This window comes from Molossus molossus, unplaced genomic scaffold (genome assembly GCF_014108415.1).
Source record: "Molossus molossus isolate mMolMol1 unplaced genomic scaffold, mMolMol1.p scaffold_m16_p_3, whole genome shotgun sequence".
In the NCBI taxonomy this organism is placed as follows: Eukaryota; Metazoa; Chordata; class Mammalia; order Chiroptera; family Molossidae; genus Molossus; species Molossus molossus.
Window position 1 is genome coordinate 9,164,187 of NW_023425366.1, and position 17,928 is coordinate 9,182,114.

At 44.1% G+C, this 17,928-nt stretch overlaps 1 protein-coding gene across 1 annotated transcript in view; it reads left to right on the forward strand.

Moving 5' to 3' along the window:
* PLCXD3 (phosphatidylinositol specific phospholipase C X domain containing 3) overlaps window positions 1-17,928 on the forward strand; it is a 146,829-nt gene that overhangs the window by 76,174 nt on the left and 52,727 nt on the right. Inside the window, exon 2 of the mRNA XM_036280793.1 lies at window positions 16,507-17,215. Within this exon, the coding sequence (XP_036136686.1) occupies window positions 16,507-17,215 (709 nt within the window). The remainder of the gene's footprint in view (window positions 1-16,506; window positions 17,216-17,928) is intronic.

The window sequence follows — 17,928 nt, forward strand, 5'->3', positions numbered from 1 at the left end:
CACATGATTGCAGAGAGAAGCTGCCTGAGTTAATATAGCGAAAACTACCAACAACTTGCAGACAGTGTAGAGGTGATATGACAAAATTAGGGAGTGGGGAAAAGACTGACAATGCAGAAACACGGTCATTTTGTGTACAGACAATGGCCCGGCCTGTTGTCTGTAATTATCCTGCTGTGTACAGATAAATCCTCTCCTGAGAACTGGGGGTGCTGCTTGCCGCAGAGGGGAGAAGGAATTGGATTGCTAAGCATGGCAGGTTTGGCAGAAGCCCAGCCACAAAGATCTACCCTGTCGGCCGACTAGCACGGGAAGGAGTTTAATAGGCAGGCACAGTTTCCTTCCTTTGCATCTTTTCTTGTTCCCCTGTACATTCCTAAAAGAAAATGTGATTATCATGATCTTGTTTCACGCGGCATCTGAAGTTGGCTGTTTAGGGTCACGAAGAACATTGAATTTGGGCCAATAGGTCTGTAGGTTGCTGCATGTCTGGGGTGAGGATATCCATAATACTCATGTGACTCTAAGAGACGTGTTCACTGGGCGAGGAAGAGTCAGACAGACGTAATAGATCAAATACGTCACATTCGGTGACACGTGTTTCCTTCTAGTCCCTTTTGTTATATCCTCTAATTAATATACATCTAGAAGGTTCTTCTTGATCTGTGGATAGGAATCAGATATAAAGAGAAATCCATTTAAAAACTCATAAATGGAATACTTAATATAGGTATAATCAGAGTCTTCATTTTTGTTTATAATTTATACCCCACATACTTTTTGAAGAGATTTGAGTATATTATAGCAACTACACATTTGACGCAGAATAATTATAATAAATAATAAAAGGAGACTAACAGTTAAGGGAAAGAGAAAAAGTGCAGTACCACGTACCACGGACATGGAATTACGGACGTGGAAATAAAAGAGCATGCTAAGGAAGCCCAGAGAGATCATTTCCTGACAATAATCGTAATAGTTGATGCTTCACGTGTGCGGTTGGTCTGTGGCATTTTCCTCATTTCACAGTGAAGGAAACTGAGACACAACACGATTAAGTCATTTAACCTGTGTCACTTAGCTATGAAGCAGTGCAACGGGACAATCAAATTCAGAACCCATGTCATTCTCTCCATAGGACCGTTGATGTGGAACGATTTAGTGGACAATAAGATTATATTTTTCAAAAACTTGAGGATTTTGCTCTGACTCTTTGAGTCTAGTATTTCAGGAAATTATTATAAACAATGAATGCATTGTATAGGACATAGGCCCTAATTTTCTGTGAGGTTCCTTTAATTATCATGCAGCCTGACTGCAGGGAGTTTTATCTGACTTGGGGGACACTCGTGGCTGTAGAACCCTGTCCGAACCGGGGAGGGAGGGACTCTGGCTGCACTTTCCTAATTTCTTCTCCCTGAAGGCCAATCAGAGGGCAATTTGCTCAAAATGATTACTTCCCGACTCTTCTCCTGCCAAACCTCCAACGTTTCTGTTTCTAATCTACAAAGGATAGAAGAGGGGACTGATAACATCGGAAGACCTATTGTCCAGCCATCAGTCTGTGGCCTCGTCACTCCTCCAAGGTGGCAGAACCTAAAACTTTGTTGCCCGGGGTTCAGCCTTGGCCTCCTTCTGACTGTACAGCTCTCCTCACACAAGGTGACTTCTATGATGAGTGGTGGAACCTTTGTGGGTATAATCGTTTATCATTTCATTGTGAGTCATAGGAAATGACAAAATATTTGGGGGCCGTATTCTTTCAGAAAATGGTGACCCACTCAATGTCACAACAGGAATAACAAGCAGTGCGGACAGTATGAGCGAATGGTTTTCAGTGGGATGCGGGGTGGAAGGTATGCTTTGGCCATGTGGCTGGAAGGAGAAAGGGAACAAGAAATGATTACTTCTACTTTAGGAAGACTTAATCTAGTTGAATTCATAACCTGGAGGACTTGTGAATGATGTTTGGTTCAGTGTCTAAAATGTTGCCAATAAAGTTTACTAAAAAAAAAAAAGAAAAAAGGGTAATGTAACACATGTCTTTTTTGTCTTCAGCTTCTAGGTTTATAAAAGACCTTCTAGGGTCTTCCACTGCCTGTCTCTTTGCTTCCACGTAGGACTGAACATCTCCAGAATTCCTTGGAATTTCCCATTCAAGTAATTCTACTTGCTGTGTTTGGACAGCAACCCCCAAACGGGGTGTGTGGGTCTGTGTGTTGGTCAGAGTTGCTTGCCGCAAGGGAGAAAGTCTTTAGCTCCTTATGTTTTATCTTAAAATCAAAAGAAAAGTTTGTCCCCTTCTCCTTTGTGTGCGTGTTATGAAAATAATCTCTTCCTTCTTCACGTGTTAGGTAAAATTGACATCCTAGACATACATACCATGCTTACGACCTAGCTTCTAGAACACTGCATTGCCATATACCTATAGTTCAGTTTGAAAAGACTCTCCCGAGCCATTCTGGACAAATGTTTTTGTTTGTTTGTTTTGTTTTGTTTTTTATAATAAAGAGGCGATTACATTTGTTGTCTGATGTTAGGTTTGGAGAGCTTTGTATGCCATTTAAATTCTGAAAACTAATGCATAGATAATAACAAACTAATAGTAAACAGTGAGCTGAAACAACACCTGATATATTTTCTTTCCTCAGTCTCGTATATCCTAAACTCCAAAAACCGATCCAACCTGCTCAGCCAGTCTGACATATGCACAAGAGCAGGCTGCCCTCCCCAGGTATCCATGGTTACCTTACCCAGGTACCATGGCCTCCTTGGAGAAGGCCAGTCATCACGGTGTGCGCAGCACAGATCTGTGCCACGGCCTGACAGCTCTCCTGGTTGTCAGGAAAAAGGTCGGTAAGCTCATTTGCAATAATTAGCTGCTAATCAGAGAGTAGTTAATATTCATGTGCTACTCTGTTCCAGAATTTTTTTTTTCTTCCCTTGGGATGTTTCCAAGGATTTCTCAGAGGCCCGATTGCCCCTCTCCTCTTGATTCCTCAGTCACCAGTTCTGTCTTCTTGCCGTACAAAAGGCAAGGAAGTGCTTTTTCAGTCTGATCCAACAGCACCCTGAGTCCTTGCCTGGTATTGAGTCAAGTGTCATCACCTGCTTCTAGCCACTATCTGCTGGAGTGGGAAGGAGGAAGCTGACCCAGGAATTCAGCTGGGGCTCTTGAGAAGACATGGTGTAGGACCTGATCCACCCAACTGCAATGAGAAACTCTCTGTAATGCAGACATTAGCAGTGAAACTGACTCCCTGGACAGTAACCACCCTAAGCCGTGGAAATGGGTAGTCCTTTCTGGGACCCTTAGGAAGCCAATGGTGGGTAGTAATAACAATTGTCATATGTAGAGAGCCCTACAATTTACAAAGTGCTATTTCACTGTTTCACTTGATTATCATAATTGCCCAGCAGGTATGTCCATAAAGGAATAATGGACACCATTAGTGTTGACTACACATTTGAGGAGGAAAGAGAGAGGTCTAGTAGACATCTCCTTTTTCAACCTGAAATGTCCCCACCTTTGTTCTTGTCATGTACATGTGTGTCAGTGTTCTAGGTCTGATGATTGGTCCTAGGAAGTGGCTGTTATTCATATCGGATTGATTGGTATCTCTGGGACTTTGCTATAGTGGAGGTTTAGGAGAACTGCCTTCAAGTCCACAAAGAGGTGCACATCTACTCTTCTCTTCTGGAGTTCAGTTCTACCTCTGACATCAACAGGGATCTTAGGTGTGGACCAAAGGACACCAGTGGTTCTTGAACTTCTTCACCTGCCAGATCTCTCCTGACATGGAGAGACACTTCCCAGAGTTAACTCAAATATTCTAAAAACTAGCATGTCTCTTTTAAACCAGACCGGATCTGCCTTTGGCTATGGTCCTACACTTCACAGAATATCTGGTCTGCCATATGCTGGGTTGTGTCACTGTTTAGCAAAAAAGGATGCTGAATGGATCTGGTTGTTTGGAACATTCTACTCACTTGGCCCTGAGCACTACTCTGGCTTCCCATCTGCTTCTGAGTACAGCTCTTGGATCTGATTCTAATTCCGAAAGGTCTAAACACCACCATCATTGGGCCCTAACTCAACCTAATGCCCAGAGCTTCCTTCTTGTTTAGTAGTTTCCATTCAGTTCAGTTGAACCCAACTCAATTCATTAGGCATTTTGAGCAACATGAGAAGAGTTATATTTTGATTGATAGTGGACTTAGAAATGGGAAAACTGTACTTCAGCTAAAACTTTATGTCCTGGATATCATTTCTTTTCCCTCCAGATCTCTCCACCCTCCTGCACTTGGCTGCAGGTGGCTAACTATTATAGAATTCATTAATAGGGTTCTATGTTCTCAAACTTACAAATGGGTTTGACCAAAGGAGATAACTTGAGTGTATATGGGAAAGTGATGTTGGAATTTATTACCCTGGATCTCTCTCTGCACTTGCTTTCTCTGAAGGTCCTTGGTCCTCTCAAGGCAGCCTTTATTACCCCCCTCTTCTACAAGTTTCTGATACTAGTTCCTTATCCTTATCCTTTGCTGCCTATGTAGGATAACAGTTCTTCAACTGTTACTAGGCTTGAGACACTATATTATAATCTGTGGTCCCTCTATACCCACCCACATGGTCTCATTATAAGTGAACTCCACTTGATGTGTCCTACTTAGATTGTGCCATCTGTTTTCTGTTGATACTCTGACAGATACGCTGTGTGATATAGGGCAAGTCACTTTATAGCTTTAGTTACTTCAAATGTCATATGGCAGGTTTAAAGCAGATAATATCCCTTCTAGTTGTAAATTGCTTGGTAATGTAGGGATTGGGAAATAAATCTCTTCTTTCGGAGCTTCGGGTCTCATTGAAGAGACAATCTACATACCTATCAAATGTAGAACAGAACTAAGTAAGTGACTAGGATGTATACATACTCTAAGAATTCAGATATGGGCACGGTCAGTGTGAAGTGAATGGTCAAAGGAAACATGGATCTGCCATTAAATTCTACCCCAACTCCAAAGAACCACTTGTTGATGGATTTTGTAATCTAGATCCAAGATGGATGTTGTTTTCAAGGCTGTACCAAGTGGAAAGTCGATCTTGGAGCTATTCCAAAGAGTCACACAATATTGGTTAATCTTAGACAAAGCCTTCTGGAAATGACTTACTCTTGAGACTGAACTAAGTCACATGCCATGACGAAATATATAACTTCTAGGATTTCTTGAATTGGAATACTCTTTTTTTTTTTTAAGTGTAGAAAAAACAGAGGATTAGAGTTCAATATGAGAGGATGGAGTTCTAATCTTAATTGGCATTAATTAGCTGTACCTTAAATGTTATTTTAATCTGAAAATAATTCTTTTATTTTATTTGTTATAAGATGCTTCTGTTTTTTTCCCCTTTGACTCAGAGATGTTAAAGACGTAAACACTGATAGAATAATAATATAATAATCACCCTCATAACCACCACATAGGTTTCAAAAATCCCCAAACAATTGAGCCCACAGTGTACCCTTCCCCAACTGGATACTATATTTTCCCACCAAAGGTAGTTCCTACTCCTCTTCCCACCCACTGGCTCCAATCTAGAGCCAAAGGCAACACAGACAAATTGCTTTGCCAAATCCCTTGGTGTAGAGTAGCCTCACCGTCATTGGGAGTTTAGGGCTATGCTATAACCCTCTGGGTTTCCTTCTTTTTTTTCTTCATTGATTTTTAGAGAGAGAGAAAGATCGATGAGAGAGAACATCGATTGGCCGCCTCCTGCATGCCCCCACTGGGGATCAGGCCCACAACCTGGGCGTGTGCCCTGACTGGGAATCGAACCGGCGACCTCTTGGTGCCTGGGTCTATGCTCAACCACTGAGCCACACTGGCTGGGCACCTTCTGGGTTTCTTAACTTTATGTGAACGCTACTTGCTCAGGCCCAGGCCGTTCTCTTACGTATCTGTAAAAATCTAAAGCCCTGGGTGTTTTATCAGTAAATATCCTCATGACATCCAAGGCTTCAGGCCTGCTTAGCTTACTGGATTCTATCTGTTCTTTGGTTAGGTTTTGACTGTTGGAGACTTTCCTTATATTCTTACTAGCTCAGCTGTACATTTTTAAAATAAACTATTTTTAAAATATATTTTCATGCATTTATTTTGTAGTAGGACACTTTTTGAAAAAATCTAGTTTGCTGCGTTTTGAAGTACAGAAACGAGGCACTCTGTTTAGACTCAGAGACTATTCATAGTGAAATTTGAAAGCCCTTCTCCCACCCCAGAGGCAAGATAACTGTTGCCTGAACTAATTATAAAAATAGAAAAACTTTTATAGCCAAGAGGCTAATTCAGCTAACCCAAATCTGCTGCAATTTACGTGCATTGACTGTTAGAAATGAATAATAGAAAGTAAAATAATAGTCTCTTTGACAGTTCTCTAGAACTTTTTACTTAAATTTCCTTAAAGGCAGGGACCATTCTTTTAAAACATTCATTTGAGTTTACTGGAGCCAGAGATTTATTTATTTTTACCTCTCTCATAGTGTTTAGTGTGTTTACTTTCCCATGCTGGTGTTTAATATATATTTGCTTGGAGTTGACTCTCCCAAGTCCAATGCCAAATGGCGCTGATATTTCCTCTTTCAGACACATGTCCTGACACTGAAATGGAGCCTGCTCCCAGCCATCTCCTCTTCACGCTGCATAGAATTTGTTACTTTTATAACAGAATCTTGGGTTTCTTCCATGCACAATGTTTGCTTGGCTTGTATAAAATAAACAACTGTTAACTAGCGAGTTGTTTCTTCGTTACATGCAATCTTGTGTGGTCGAGAGTTAACTCCCAAATTAAACGTAAACTCTCACAGTGCAATACAGTAAGGACAGGCTTTACGATGATCACCCTGGTTCCTTTCCATCGCGATCTTGAATCAGTAGAAAATGCCCGGTCGTCATGGGAGTATATTCCATCTCTCATTATTTCTTTCTTCCTGAAGAGACCAAAAGTGAGTGAGAACGTGGAGTGCATATTTGACCACAATTAAAACCCAACCTGAACAATTCCTGGCAGAAGACAATGCAAATAGTCTGGCACTATAAGAGGCTTTAGGGAAAATAAAGGATTTTCTTAAGGAGTAAACAACCAAAGAGGGCAGGGGACTTGGCTCCTGGAGCCAGTCCAGCTGCGGCCACAGGTCTTCCAGCTGCCAACAGCTGTCCTGGTATTTAGTAGAGCAGCTGCTGCCCCTGCAGGGAGGGCACAGGCTTGACCCCGCCAGCCGACCTCACCACGAACAGCAGCCATGCCATGACCGTGGCCGCGGGAAAGGGGTCGGGGCTGGCGCATCTCTTCCTTATCCTCCATCCACACCGGCGACGCGGAGGAGACTCTTTCAGAGGCACATGAACAGGGACGAAGTAGTGCAAGAGGCAGCTCTCACGGTGACAGCCCTTTCCCACGAGAACAGGGCAGCCGGGACCCCAGCTCTGTCCGAAGAAGCTGTAGAAAGAGGAAGAAATGGATGCCTTGAAGGGTGTCTGACTGGTCCAGTGGCCTGGGGACCGTGCCCCTGAGCAGTCCCCCTTCAAGGCCCTGAACACCCCATTTCTTCCGGAGGGAGGAACATGGAGCCATGAACATGAAGAAAGGGGTTTCCCTGCAGCCGGCCCACGGTGTCCAGGCCATCGCTCTGCCTTTCCCACGATCTGGCGCGGGGAGCGGGCATCTGCCCTGGAGCTCGCCTCGGCCAGCATCCGTGGAAGGAGCGGACCCCCGGGACGGCCTGCGACCCTGAAGTGCTGTGTTCACAGCAGCTGCCTGGAACTTGGGGCCATGGTCAGCGTGACCTACCCTACGACCCTATTTTACATCTCCAAGCTCCAGTGACCCTCAAATCCAGCACTTCATTTAAACTCCGTTGAGGCATTTTACTCATCTTAGTCCCTTTTTGGCCTGTAAGACACTTAAGACTTTCCTAAGAGTTTACTGTTGTTTAGAAACTTGCAAGGGCTTCTTCTCCACAAATGCCACCTGCAGATAATTGTGTCCACAGTGCCACTGTCTCCTGGTAGCACCACTGGGCTTAGACCTGCGCCATTCCTGGTAGAAGTTTTACTCTTGCAAGGTAACTACCACCTCTCTCTTAAAATGAGGTCAGGTTAGCAAATGATATGAGAGCTTCGCTGTTTTGTTCTTCAAGACAAAGGCAAACTTCCCTAAGCTTAAATTTATGCTTATTAAATAAAACAGCCCTGGCTGGTTTGGCTCAGCAGGTAGAGCATCAGACCCATGGACCAATGAGTCGCGGGTTCGATTCCGGCCAAGGGCATGTACCCTGGTTGCAGTTCATCCCCAGCCCTGGTCAGATTGTGCAGGAAGCAACCAGTCAATGTGTCCCTCTCACGTCAATGTTTCTCTCTCTCTCCCTTTCTCTCCTTCTCTCCCCCTCCCTCTCACTCTGTCTGATGATAAATAGAAAAAAAAATGTCCTTGGGTGAGGATTAAAAAATAAAAATAAATAAAATAAAACAAGCCCAGCCGGTGTGGCTCAGTGTTGAGCATCGTCCCATGCACCAAGAACTCACTGGTTTGATTCCTAGTCAGGGCACATGCTGGGGTTGCAGGCTTGATCCCCAGTAGGGGGTGTGCAGGAGGCAGCCTAGTTTCTCTCTCTCCCTCTCTCTCAGAAAAAATCAATAAAAACATTAAAAAATAAAATAAAATGAAACAAGGAAAGAAACACAGTACACAGCAAAAGAGTTGTTAGTATTTCTATTAGCATATGCACGATGATACAATAATTTAAACAGTGTTTGAAGACTGTAATGCTCTGGAAAATCATTGATGATATAATTTAATGTTTGGTACACACTGAACTAACTATGTAAAATATGGACCCACACTAAAAGAGTATATGGATAAGTGGACAGTTTTTCCTAGTGTCCTTCTCTAAGGGTAGAAAATTGTATATCTCTTTATTTTTAAACCATTCCTCATCATTATCACATTTGCTTTGCAGCCAATAAAAACAACTGCAATGTGGAAGAGGGGGTGGGGTGAAGTTACTGAGAGTAAGACCACCAGCCCCAGAAGGACACTGTTGGTATCCTTGCTCCAGAGTTCCCTTTGCTGTCTTGTTTTTACCATGAGACACCAACCAAGGTCTTGACTGTCAGAGAACCGCTGTTCTGTCATATTCAGTACTAGCCTAGTGCAGGACACCAACAAGGTGCCTATTAAAGACTTTCTCAATTAGTATTCCATGAATGCATTTTGAGTGTCATTGCATAACCTTTTTATTTCACAGACAATATCCATTATCCCTTTTATTTTTAATTTTTAATATTTTTTTCATCCTCATCTGAGGATGTTTTTCTACTTATCTTCAGATAAAGTGGAGGGAGGGAGAAAAAAGGAGAGAGAGAGAAACATCTATGTGAGAGAGACACATCAACTAGTTGCCTCCCGCCTGACCAGGGCCAGGGATGAACCACAACCAAGGTCCGTGCCCTTGACCAGAATCGACCCAATGATTCTTTGGTCTGCGGTCCGACACTCTAACCACTGAGCAAAACCAGCCAGGGCACATTATCCCTTTCAGATACAATGTAGATTCACAGGCGTTTCATTTGCTAGTAAGAGAAATATTAGATAGATAGATAGATAGATAGATAGATAGATAGATAGATAGATAGATAGATAATCTGCATGATTGATGTTCTGTATCACCAACATCATTGCAAGAAACAATGCTTTATATAAATATGCACTTTGAGGTGAGTGGTTTGGGATGTAATACATGTGTGTGTCCTTGGATTAATGGGACAGAATTCCCTGTAGCGTTGAGGTGATGCTATGCAGAATCTTCTTGGGTCCAATAGTTCAAATTTTTAGAAAGCAGTCTGCATGTGTGCCCCGGATCTACAGATATTGCTTGTTATCCTCGCTGTGTCATGAGGTTAAAAGCAAGAGGATATAAGCTACCCTTGATATACCAAGATCTCAAGTCCCGAGGCTGGAGGAAAAGAAAGGGAGACTGGAAGAAGGACCAAAGGAAGAAATAATCCTCATGCCACAAACACTCGTTGGATAAGAAAAGACCCAGCTGTTGCAAGAAGTGGTGTTTCGGGAGGGCATCACAGAATCAAAGGCTTGCATTTCAAGGAGATGTTCTTTCTGTAGCACAAACATGATTAAGGGTAATGCTGTGTTATTTCAGGGTTTCATTATTTCTAAAAGGAAAACCAATCGTGCCAGACGTGCAGGAACAAAGCTAAGCAGGTTTCAGAGGCCTCCTGGCTCTCGCATCGAGGAGGGTATCATAACCGGCTGTTCATTCGCCATGTTTCCCATTTGTTTTCTTGTTAGAGAAAATGCACCATAGAGGTGTTTTTTCTTCTTCTTTCAGAATAGCTGATTGTAGCGACATGGATTCGGTGTTATCTCAGCTGCCCTTCCCTTCCCGGGTCATTCATGGGTCTGCCCAGGTAGTGGGAGCTGCTCCTGTCTTTACAGATAGTCAAGGCTTCTCGAGCTCCGCAGGCTGCTCCGCCGGAGGGTCTAGTGGAGAACCCAGAGGAAGGAGGTGACATAAGAAATAAAATAAAATAAAACAAGTCATCAGCGTCTTAAATACCATATGATTTCACTTACATGTGAAATATAAAGAACAAAATAAATGAACAAACAAAAAACAGACTCGTAGATACAGGGAACAGACTGATGGATGCCAGAGGGAGGGAGTCAGGGGGCTGAGGGAAAACGGTGAAGGGAGTAAGAGGTACAGATGGGCAGGCACAGAGTCACAGGAATGTAAAGTACAGCACAGGGAATACAGGCAGCAACACTGTGATAACGGTGGTGCCAGGTGGGGACTGGAAATATCAAAGGGAACACTTTGTAACTAATACAAATGTCTATCCACTGTGCTGTACACTTGATAACACAAACTAGTGCCAAATGCAAACTGTAATAGTAATAAAAAAAATTTAAAAAAAGACAGCAGCGTCGTAGACAACTCGTTTCTGAAGAGAAGTCGGAAGACGGGGCTGTGCGGCGGCCACCTGTCTCTTGCCAACTGTTTCTCTTTTCCCTGTGAGGCGTGTTACCTGGATCTGACGGAGTCTCCTTTGCTTCTCCCCACTGGCTGCCACTGGCGCTTTAGGTCCCGGTCCCAGGGATACAACTCCTGGGAGAACAGAGGGCGGTGGAGTAAGCTGGCCCACACTTGCGCCCCCTAGAGGTGGCCTGGGTTGAGGGCAAGCTGTGGGGTCTGTCTCTGGATGTTGGGACAGCCCACACTTGAGCTAACAACGTGGATGACGTACAGGAGGAGCGAGCAGAGCCCTCCAGAGGCAGTGGGTCTTCACATCGCTGCATCTGGCCTAGGAGAGGCAACTCATGGTCCAGGGAATCGAAAGTGAGAGGACTTTAAAACACTTTATCTAGCAGAAGCACTGCCGGGTGCTATGGTGATATTGTCATTGAGTAATTCTCAGAACGTATGCAAACTATAGTGTTTATAATGTTTTTGGTGCGATTCCCATTCATCCATCCATTCAGCCAATATTTGGTGAGAACCTATTTTGTGCCAGGCAATTAATACTCAAAGTTAATGCAGAAATAATCATTAACAGTGATCATAAGAACTAATATTTACCAAGTATTTTCTGTGATCCTGGTTTAGTGATTATTATTGATTTTATTTTATAGTCTTTATATGTAGATAGCACTATCAGACCCATTTATGAAGATAGTGAGGTTTTGAATGATGGAAAGATATTATCTCATGCAGCAAATATTTATTAAGCATCTTTTATATGCCAATCACTATGCTTTTTGTTGGGAGTATGGTAGTGAGCAAGGATATGATTCTTGTTCTCAAGTAATTTAAATTCTAGTAAGTGGAGATAGACAAGAAGCAAATAAGCAATTAAATGAAATGAAACTTGAAGCTAGAGATACATACCATGAAGAAAATAAAACTTGATCATGTGATAGGGACGGATAGGCAGCCAGGGAGGGTGGGATGAAGTCAATACTTTAGATACAGGAAGATTTACTTAAGGTGACATTGAACGAAAGGTGCCGGCCACGCAAAGGACGAGGGCAGAGCCTTGCTGGCAGGGGGAACAGCAAGCCCACGGGCTGTGCTGGAATGAGCCTGGTGGACTTGATAAGAGAAGGAAGCACGGTGTAGCCAGAGTCCAGCAAGCGAAGGGAGGGTGGTCGACCTTGAACAGCCTGAGAACCCTGGGCCACACGCTACTGAAGACTCTGATGAGTCCAACTTCCTTCAAGCTCACTGGGCATCTTCAGGGGCAGTGCCAGGAGGAAGAACCAGTCTGCTGTGCAAATCAGATTATTTTGTTTCCGCCTACATAAAGCGCAGTTCTCTCTTAGGTCCAGACTTGTCCTTTCCTTCTTGGGCTGTCCAGACCCTTTGGAAGTTGAGACAGAGCCAGGTACCAGGAGGAGCATGGTCTCCTTCTGGTTCTCTCCCAGAATATTTGCCAGTAGGCACGTCCCTTTTGAGTTCCACTCTAGGTGCTACTGAAACAGCCAAGGCCAACACGGCTGACAAAATGTGCCATTTTCTCCCTAATCTTTGCCACACTGCTGTTTCCTGGGCACGACCTTCCATTTTTCTTACTGAGTCATCTCTGATTCGTCCTTCTCCCTGGCTCACTGTGTCGGGTAGAGTGGCCATTACGAACCTGGAGGCACAGACATCCGAAAGGTGCTCAAGTGACCTGTGAGCACGTTAACATTGAAAAGGTGTAAACATAATGATTACATGCGTTTGGGTCTTTATTCTTGCTCTTTTGCTTGGATTATGAATGGTCTCTTGAAGCTCTTACTCAGCTCAGGGCTGAACCACTGTTTTATCGAGAGGCATCACACAGTTGATCATCGCATTTATCACACTTTATGATGACGGTGGTTTTCTTGCTGGATCGCTCCACTATGATGTGAACTCCACATGGACAGAGCCTAGATAAGTCTTATATTTTGTCTCCATATTTCTGACCCAGTGCATGGGGTATAATAGATAATAAATATCTACCAAAATGCTTAGTACTATAGAGAAGGAGGTGAGGCATGAGACATCTGATAGAAGGAACCCACCTTCCCTTCCCTTACCTGATAAGTGCTCTTACCTCAATCTCCCTAACCCCCACCTCTCCTCAGCCGCATACACACCTTCCATCACAATGTCTTGCCTACAGTAGATGCTCCATTTATTTAATAAATTAAATGACAGCTAGATCAGCCTTGCCCCCCTAACACGTGTGCCACACAGAAGCTTCTGCAGTAGAGTTGGAGAGCAATGAATAAAGGGTACCTATCTGGATGATTTAATTTTAGCCTGAAAGATTTATCTTGAGGACTTGTGAGAGCAAATGAAAGAAATGTTGAAATAAAAATGAAGAGATGAGTAAAAACAAGTGCCAACGCCACGCGTTCCGTCGGGTCTCCAGCGAATTTGGAAACAGTGCTTCGTGTGCGATGGTTTCCGTTGCTGGAAGTATTTGGAACAGCTTTGGAGGAGAACGTCACATGGGAGGTGTGTGAGAGATGAGTGGAGGTGTGAGAAATGTGTGTATTACAGCTAGAGGGGGCAATTCAGAGTGTGTAGTTTCTACTTCTGGAAATTGCTTTATCTGCCTGTATGGTTTCCACTAGAATAAGCGTTCTTAACCTTGTTCCCAGAGACATTTGGGCCAGTTGATTCTCTGCTGTGGGCGCTCCCCTGTGCATTGTAGGGTGTTCAGCAGCATCCCTGGCCCTCTACCCACTAGATACCAGTAGCTGCCCCCTTCAGTGATACCAATACAAACTGTGTCCACATGCTGTCAGAATTACCACTAGGTCACCACCACTGCTCAAGATGCAGCTAGTCTACCGCTCTTTCTAGTTACCTGACGAGTATTGCTGATCGACCGGTTTTCCTCTTGAGTCTTCACATTTTGGGTATAGATTCTTCCCAGCCCCAGAACCTTTTGTTGTATTGTTGTGTTCCAGGCTTCGGAAGCTTGACGCTGTTGGCTGTGGCTCAGCAGCCCACTGTGTACTTCCTCCGATGCCAGGTGACTGCTGAGAAGGGTCCCGGTGGGCGGGACGCCGCAGAGGAGAGGGGGCATGCCAGCGAGCTGGTTTAGACAGGAACTCGGGGCTCTTCTATTTCTTGGGGTCTCTTTTAATTGTCTTCCTGGCATCCATACTGATAGTCACTGAAAAGGAATTCATATGAAAACAAAACAATAGTTTCGCTAAGGGTGACCATTGGAGCGAGCTCTCTTTTCTGCCCCTTGACTGGGACACGGCAGCTCCTAAATTATTCACTGTCAGCTCATTTTTTGGTCTAAGGAGTCCACCCAGGAAATTTAAAGAAATTGTGATGAGTATTGAGCTTCTCTACTCCTGGGAAGCATCTATGTAATAGCGTTTCTGAAATTTAGCCTCTGGGATCCCTGATCAAAAGACTTAAGTAAGGGAACCAACCTTCTTGCCTTCAGCTCACTGCCTGAGATGTGCTGAGGGAGAAGGCTTTCCACGCGATGAAAGATACAGATTTACCCAAAGAGAAATCACAGCATGACTATTTCCATTTTTCTTTACAAAAGGATTAATTTCAGTGCTCTATGAGATATATTGCACTGACTGGATGCATTTTCTTTGGTGTTTATTAAGCCCATAATTTTGTAGAATTTAGAATGGAACTGTAGCCAAACTGAGGATCATCCAGGAGTCCCTCCCAAAGCGATTTTACGGATAATACTGGAAGGGTCCCGGGTGGAAGAGCCCTGGCACTTGGCATACGTCACAAAAGTGTTCAATTGCTTTTCTGAACAGCAGGAAATGGGGTCATTTTGATTGTTTGTTATCTGCTAAATCACAGAGAAATGACAGGCACGAATCTGACTTTTAAAGAACATTGACAAACCCAAATCTTGCCTTTAAATCATTGTTCTCCCCGCCTTCCTTGTTACGCGAGCGTGCACGGTGTGAGCTTGTCTAGGTGGTTTCCCAAGCGCATGTGAACACGTGTTCTGCGACCAGTTACAGCACCATGAGAGAATAACGGTAATTTAAGTTGTGTAGATGGTCCTTTTATGGAATTTTCACGAACATGGTTTCATATACTCTTTGTCAGAGTCCCATGAAATAGGTACGAAGAGTATTTTAATTTAAGAGATTTGAAAACCCAAAGCCAGATGGCTAGCAATCTGATGACCCTCCGGTGTTAAACAGTGAGTTAGTGATGGAGCTGGAACTTGAGCCTCGTCACCCAGCATCTCTCGGGGCTCCTGTCACGGCTCTGCGCTGCCCAGTGTACTTTAACCTGAGGGCCAGACTGCCCCGGGCTGAAGTGCGGGTGCTGCCCAGGCTGAAGTGCGGGTGCTGCCCAGGCTGCGATCCCCCGTGAGGCCGAGGCTCCTCTCGCTGGCTTGCTGACTGTTCCCAGAACGTATTTCCTTGAACTGTACGATCGTGGCCCTCAGCTACCAGAGGCTGTGCGTCGTTCATTGTGTTGGGGGAAAACTCCTCCTCTTCCAATGTGGGTCCAGGGATTGGTGGTCTACACATTAACGGACAGTAGACACGTTCACAGGAGCAAAGACAAGGTATATTTGTCCCGCACAGTAGCAGTGTAGACGTGGGAGCAGTCAGAGAGGAGCAGCTCACTGGAATCACTAGAAGAAAAGGCCTGTGTACCGAATTCAACAGAGGGGGGGGGTTGAGGGGGATGGAAGGTTCTGTTGGGCTTTTTTATTTTAATGAGCAACTGAATTCACATTTCCTGGTGCTAAGGGCCAGTCTTGTCCGCACCAGGAAACTCCCTGGGAGAAAGGTCGACGGCAGCTTTCTTTGCAGAGGCTCTGCTTGAGTTTGGATGATGTTTCTATGGCAGCTGATGGTTCGGATGTTTTCAGCTTAAAGTTATTTTCACACCACTTTGGTGGGCTGTCCATTCCCTCTCCTGCTTCGGGACCCTCTCTACAACATTGCATTTTGCTTCTTCAGTACCAAAAGGGGAACATCTGTTGTTATTTTTGTCTCTGTTTTAGGGGTTTACCTGCTTAGGTCAGGCCCACCCAGGTTTCTAGGCTTCAAATCAACCCAAAATGAAGAAAAACATTATAGACAAAGGACTTGGGAACTGGTGGGTCCCCATAAATCCTATATTTGAATGGTCACTATTTGGAAAACCAATCGTAATGAATACACTAAATTCTTTGTTGACAGAAGTAGAAGATGATCATTTGAATTTTAAAACATTGATCGGAAGGAATATTTTTTTTTTATCACTTTACAACCAATTTGTTCTGTGTACTCTACTAGGCCATAAAAAGAACCTTCCTAAGATTGACAATGAACTTGGTAGATATCGTTTAGTACTTCCTTTGACTCATTAGAGGGAGCAGTATAGACATTGCAAGACGAGGAAAAGTTCGGGAGGACAGAGGCCTGCCATGTAACCACATTATGCCTTGTTGTTCTTCTAGGATCTCACGACTCCTTCAGTTTCTACATCGACGAAGCCTCTCCGGTAGGGCCTGAGCAACCAGAAACTGTCCAGAATTTCGTCTCTGTTTTTGGAACTGTGGCCAAAAAGCTGATGCGGAAATGGTTAGCCACTCAAACGATGAACTTTACAGGTCAGCTAGGAGCTGGGATCCGTTATTTTGATCTTCGAATTTCCACCAAGCCCAGGGATCCCGACAATGAACTCTACTTTGCTCATGGTTTGTTTAGTGCCAAAGTCAACGAAGGCCTCGAGGAGATCAACGCGTTCCTCACAGATCACCATAAGGAGGTGGTGTTCTTGGACTTCAACCATTTTTATGGCATGCAGAAATATCACCATGAAAAATTAGTGCAGATGCTGAAAGACATCTATGGAAATAAAATGTGCCCGGCGATTTTTGCGCAGGAAGTTAGTCTAAAGTACCTGTGGGAGAAGGACTACCAGGTTCTGGTCTTCTACCACAGTCCTGTGGCTCTGGAAGTCCCCTTCCTCTGGCCTGGGCAGATGATGCCAGCACCCTGGGCCAATACCACAGACCCGGAAAAACTGATCCAGTTTCTTCAGGCGTCCATCACTGAGAGAAGAAAGAAGGGCTCGTTTTTTATATCTCAGGTGGTGCTGACCCCCAAAGCTAGCACTGTGGTCAAAGGGGTGGCCAGTGGCCTCAGAGAAACAATCACAGAGAGGTAAGTGTCCTTCAAATATCGGGGGTGGGGGGAGCTACATAACTTAACCCAAATTCATAGAGCTAGTAAGCGATACAGCTAAAATCCACACCCACGTGTATTAGTGTCCTAGAGCTGCCACAACGAAGTATCACACTCTGAGTGGCTTAAAACAAAAGATAGTTATTGTCTGTGTGTTCCAGAGGCTAGAATTCTGAAATCAAGGTGTCAGACGGTTCAGTTCCTACGGAGGGCTGTGAGGGACAGTGTTCCCATGCCTCTCCCCTACCTTCTGGCGACAGTTGGCAGTCGTTGGTGCTCCTTGAGTTGCAGATACACCACTTCAACCTCCGCCTTCGCTTTTGCATGGCCTTCTCCCTGTGTGCCTGTCTTACCTTCTTAGAAGAACACCAGTCGTATTGGGTTAGGGTCTACTCTAATGCCCTCATCTTAACTTGAATACATCTGCAAGCTCCCTACTTCCAAATAAGGTCACACTTACAAGTATGTGAAATTAGGACTTCAATATATATCTATAGGACACAGGTCGACCACTGGTGTCATGTGTTTTGACTCCCTGTCCAGTTCTCTTTTTATAGCACACCTTTCACATTTCTGTGGCACTTTATAAATTACAAAGTTCTTTCTCTTCTGTTTGCAGAGTCTTATTACTTACTTAATTTCATTGGACATGCATAACAATCCTGGGAAGTAGATACTGCTTTACTGATAAA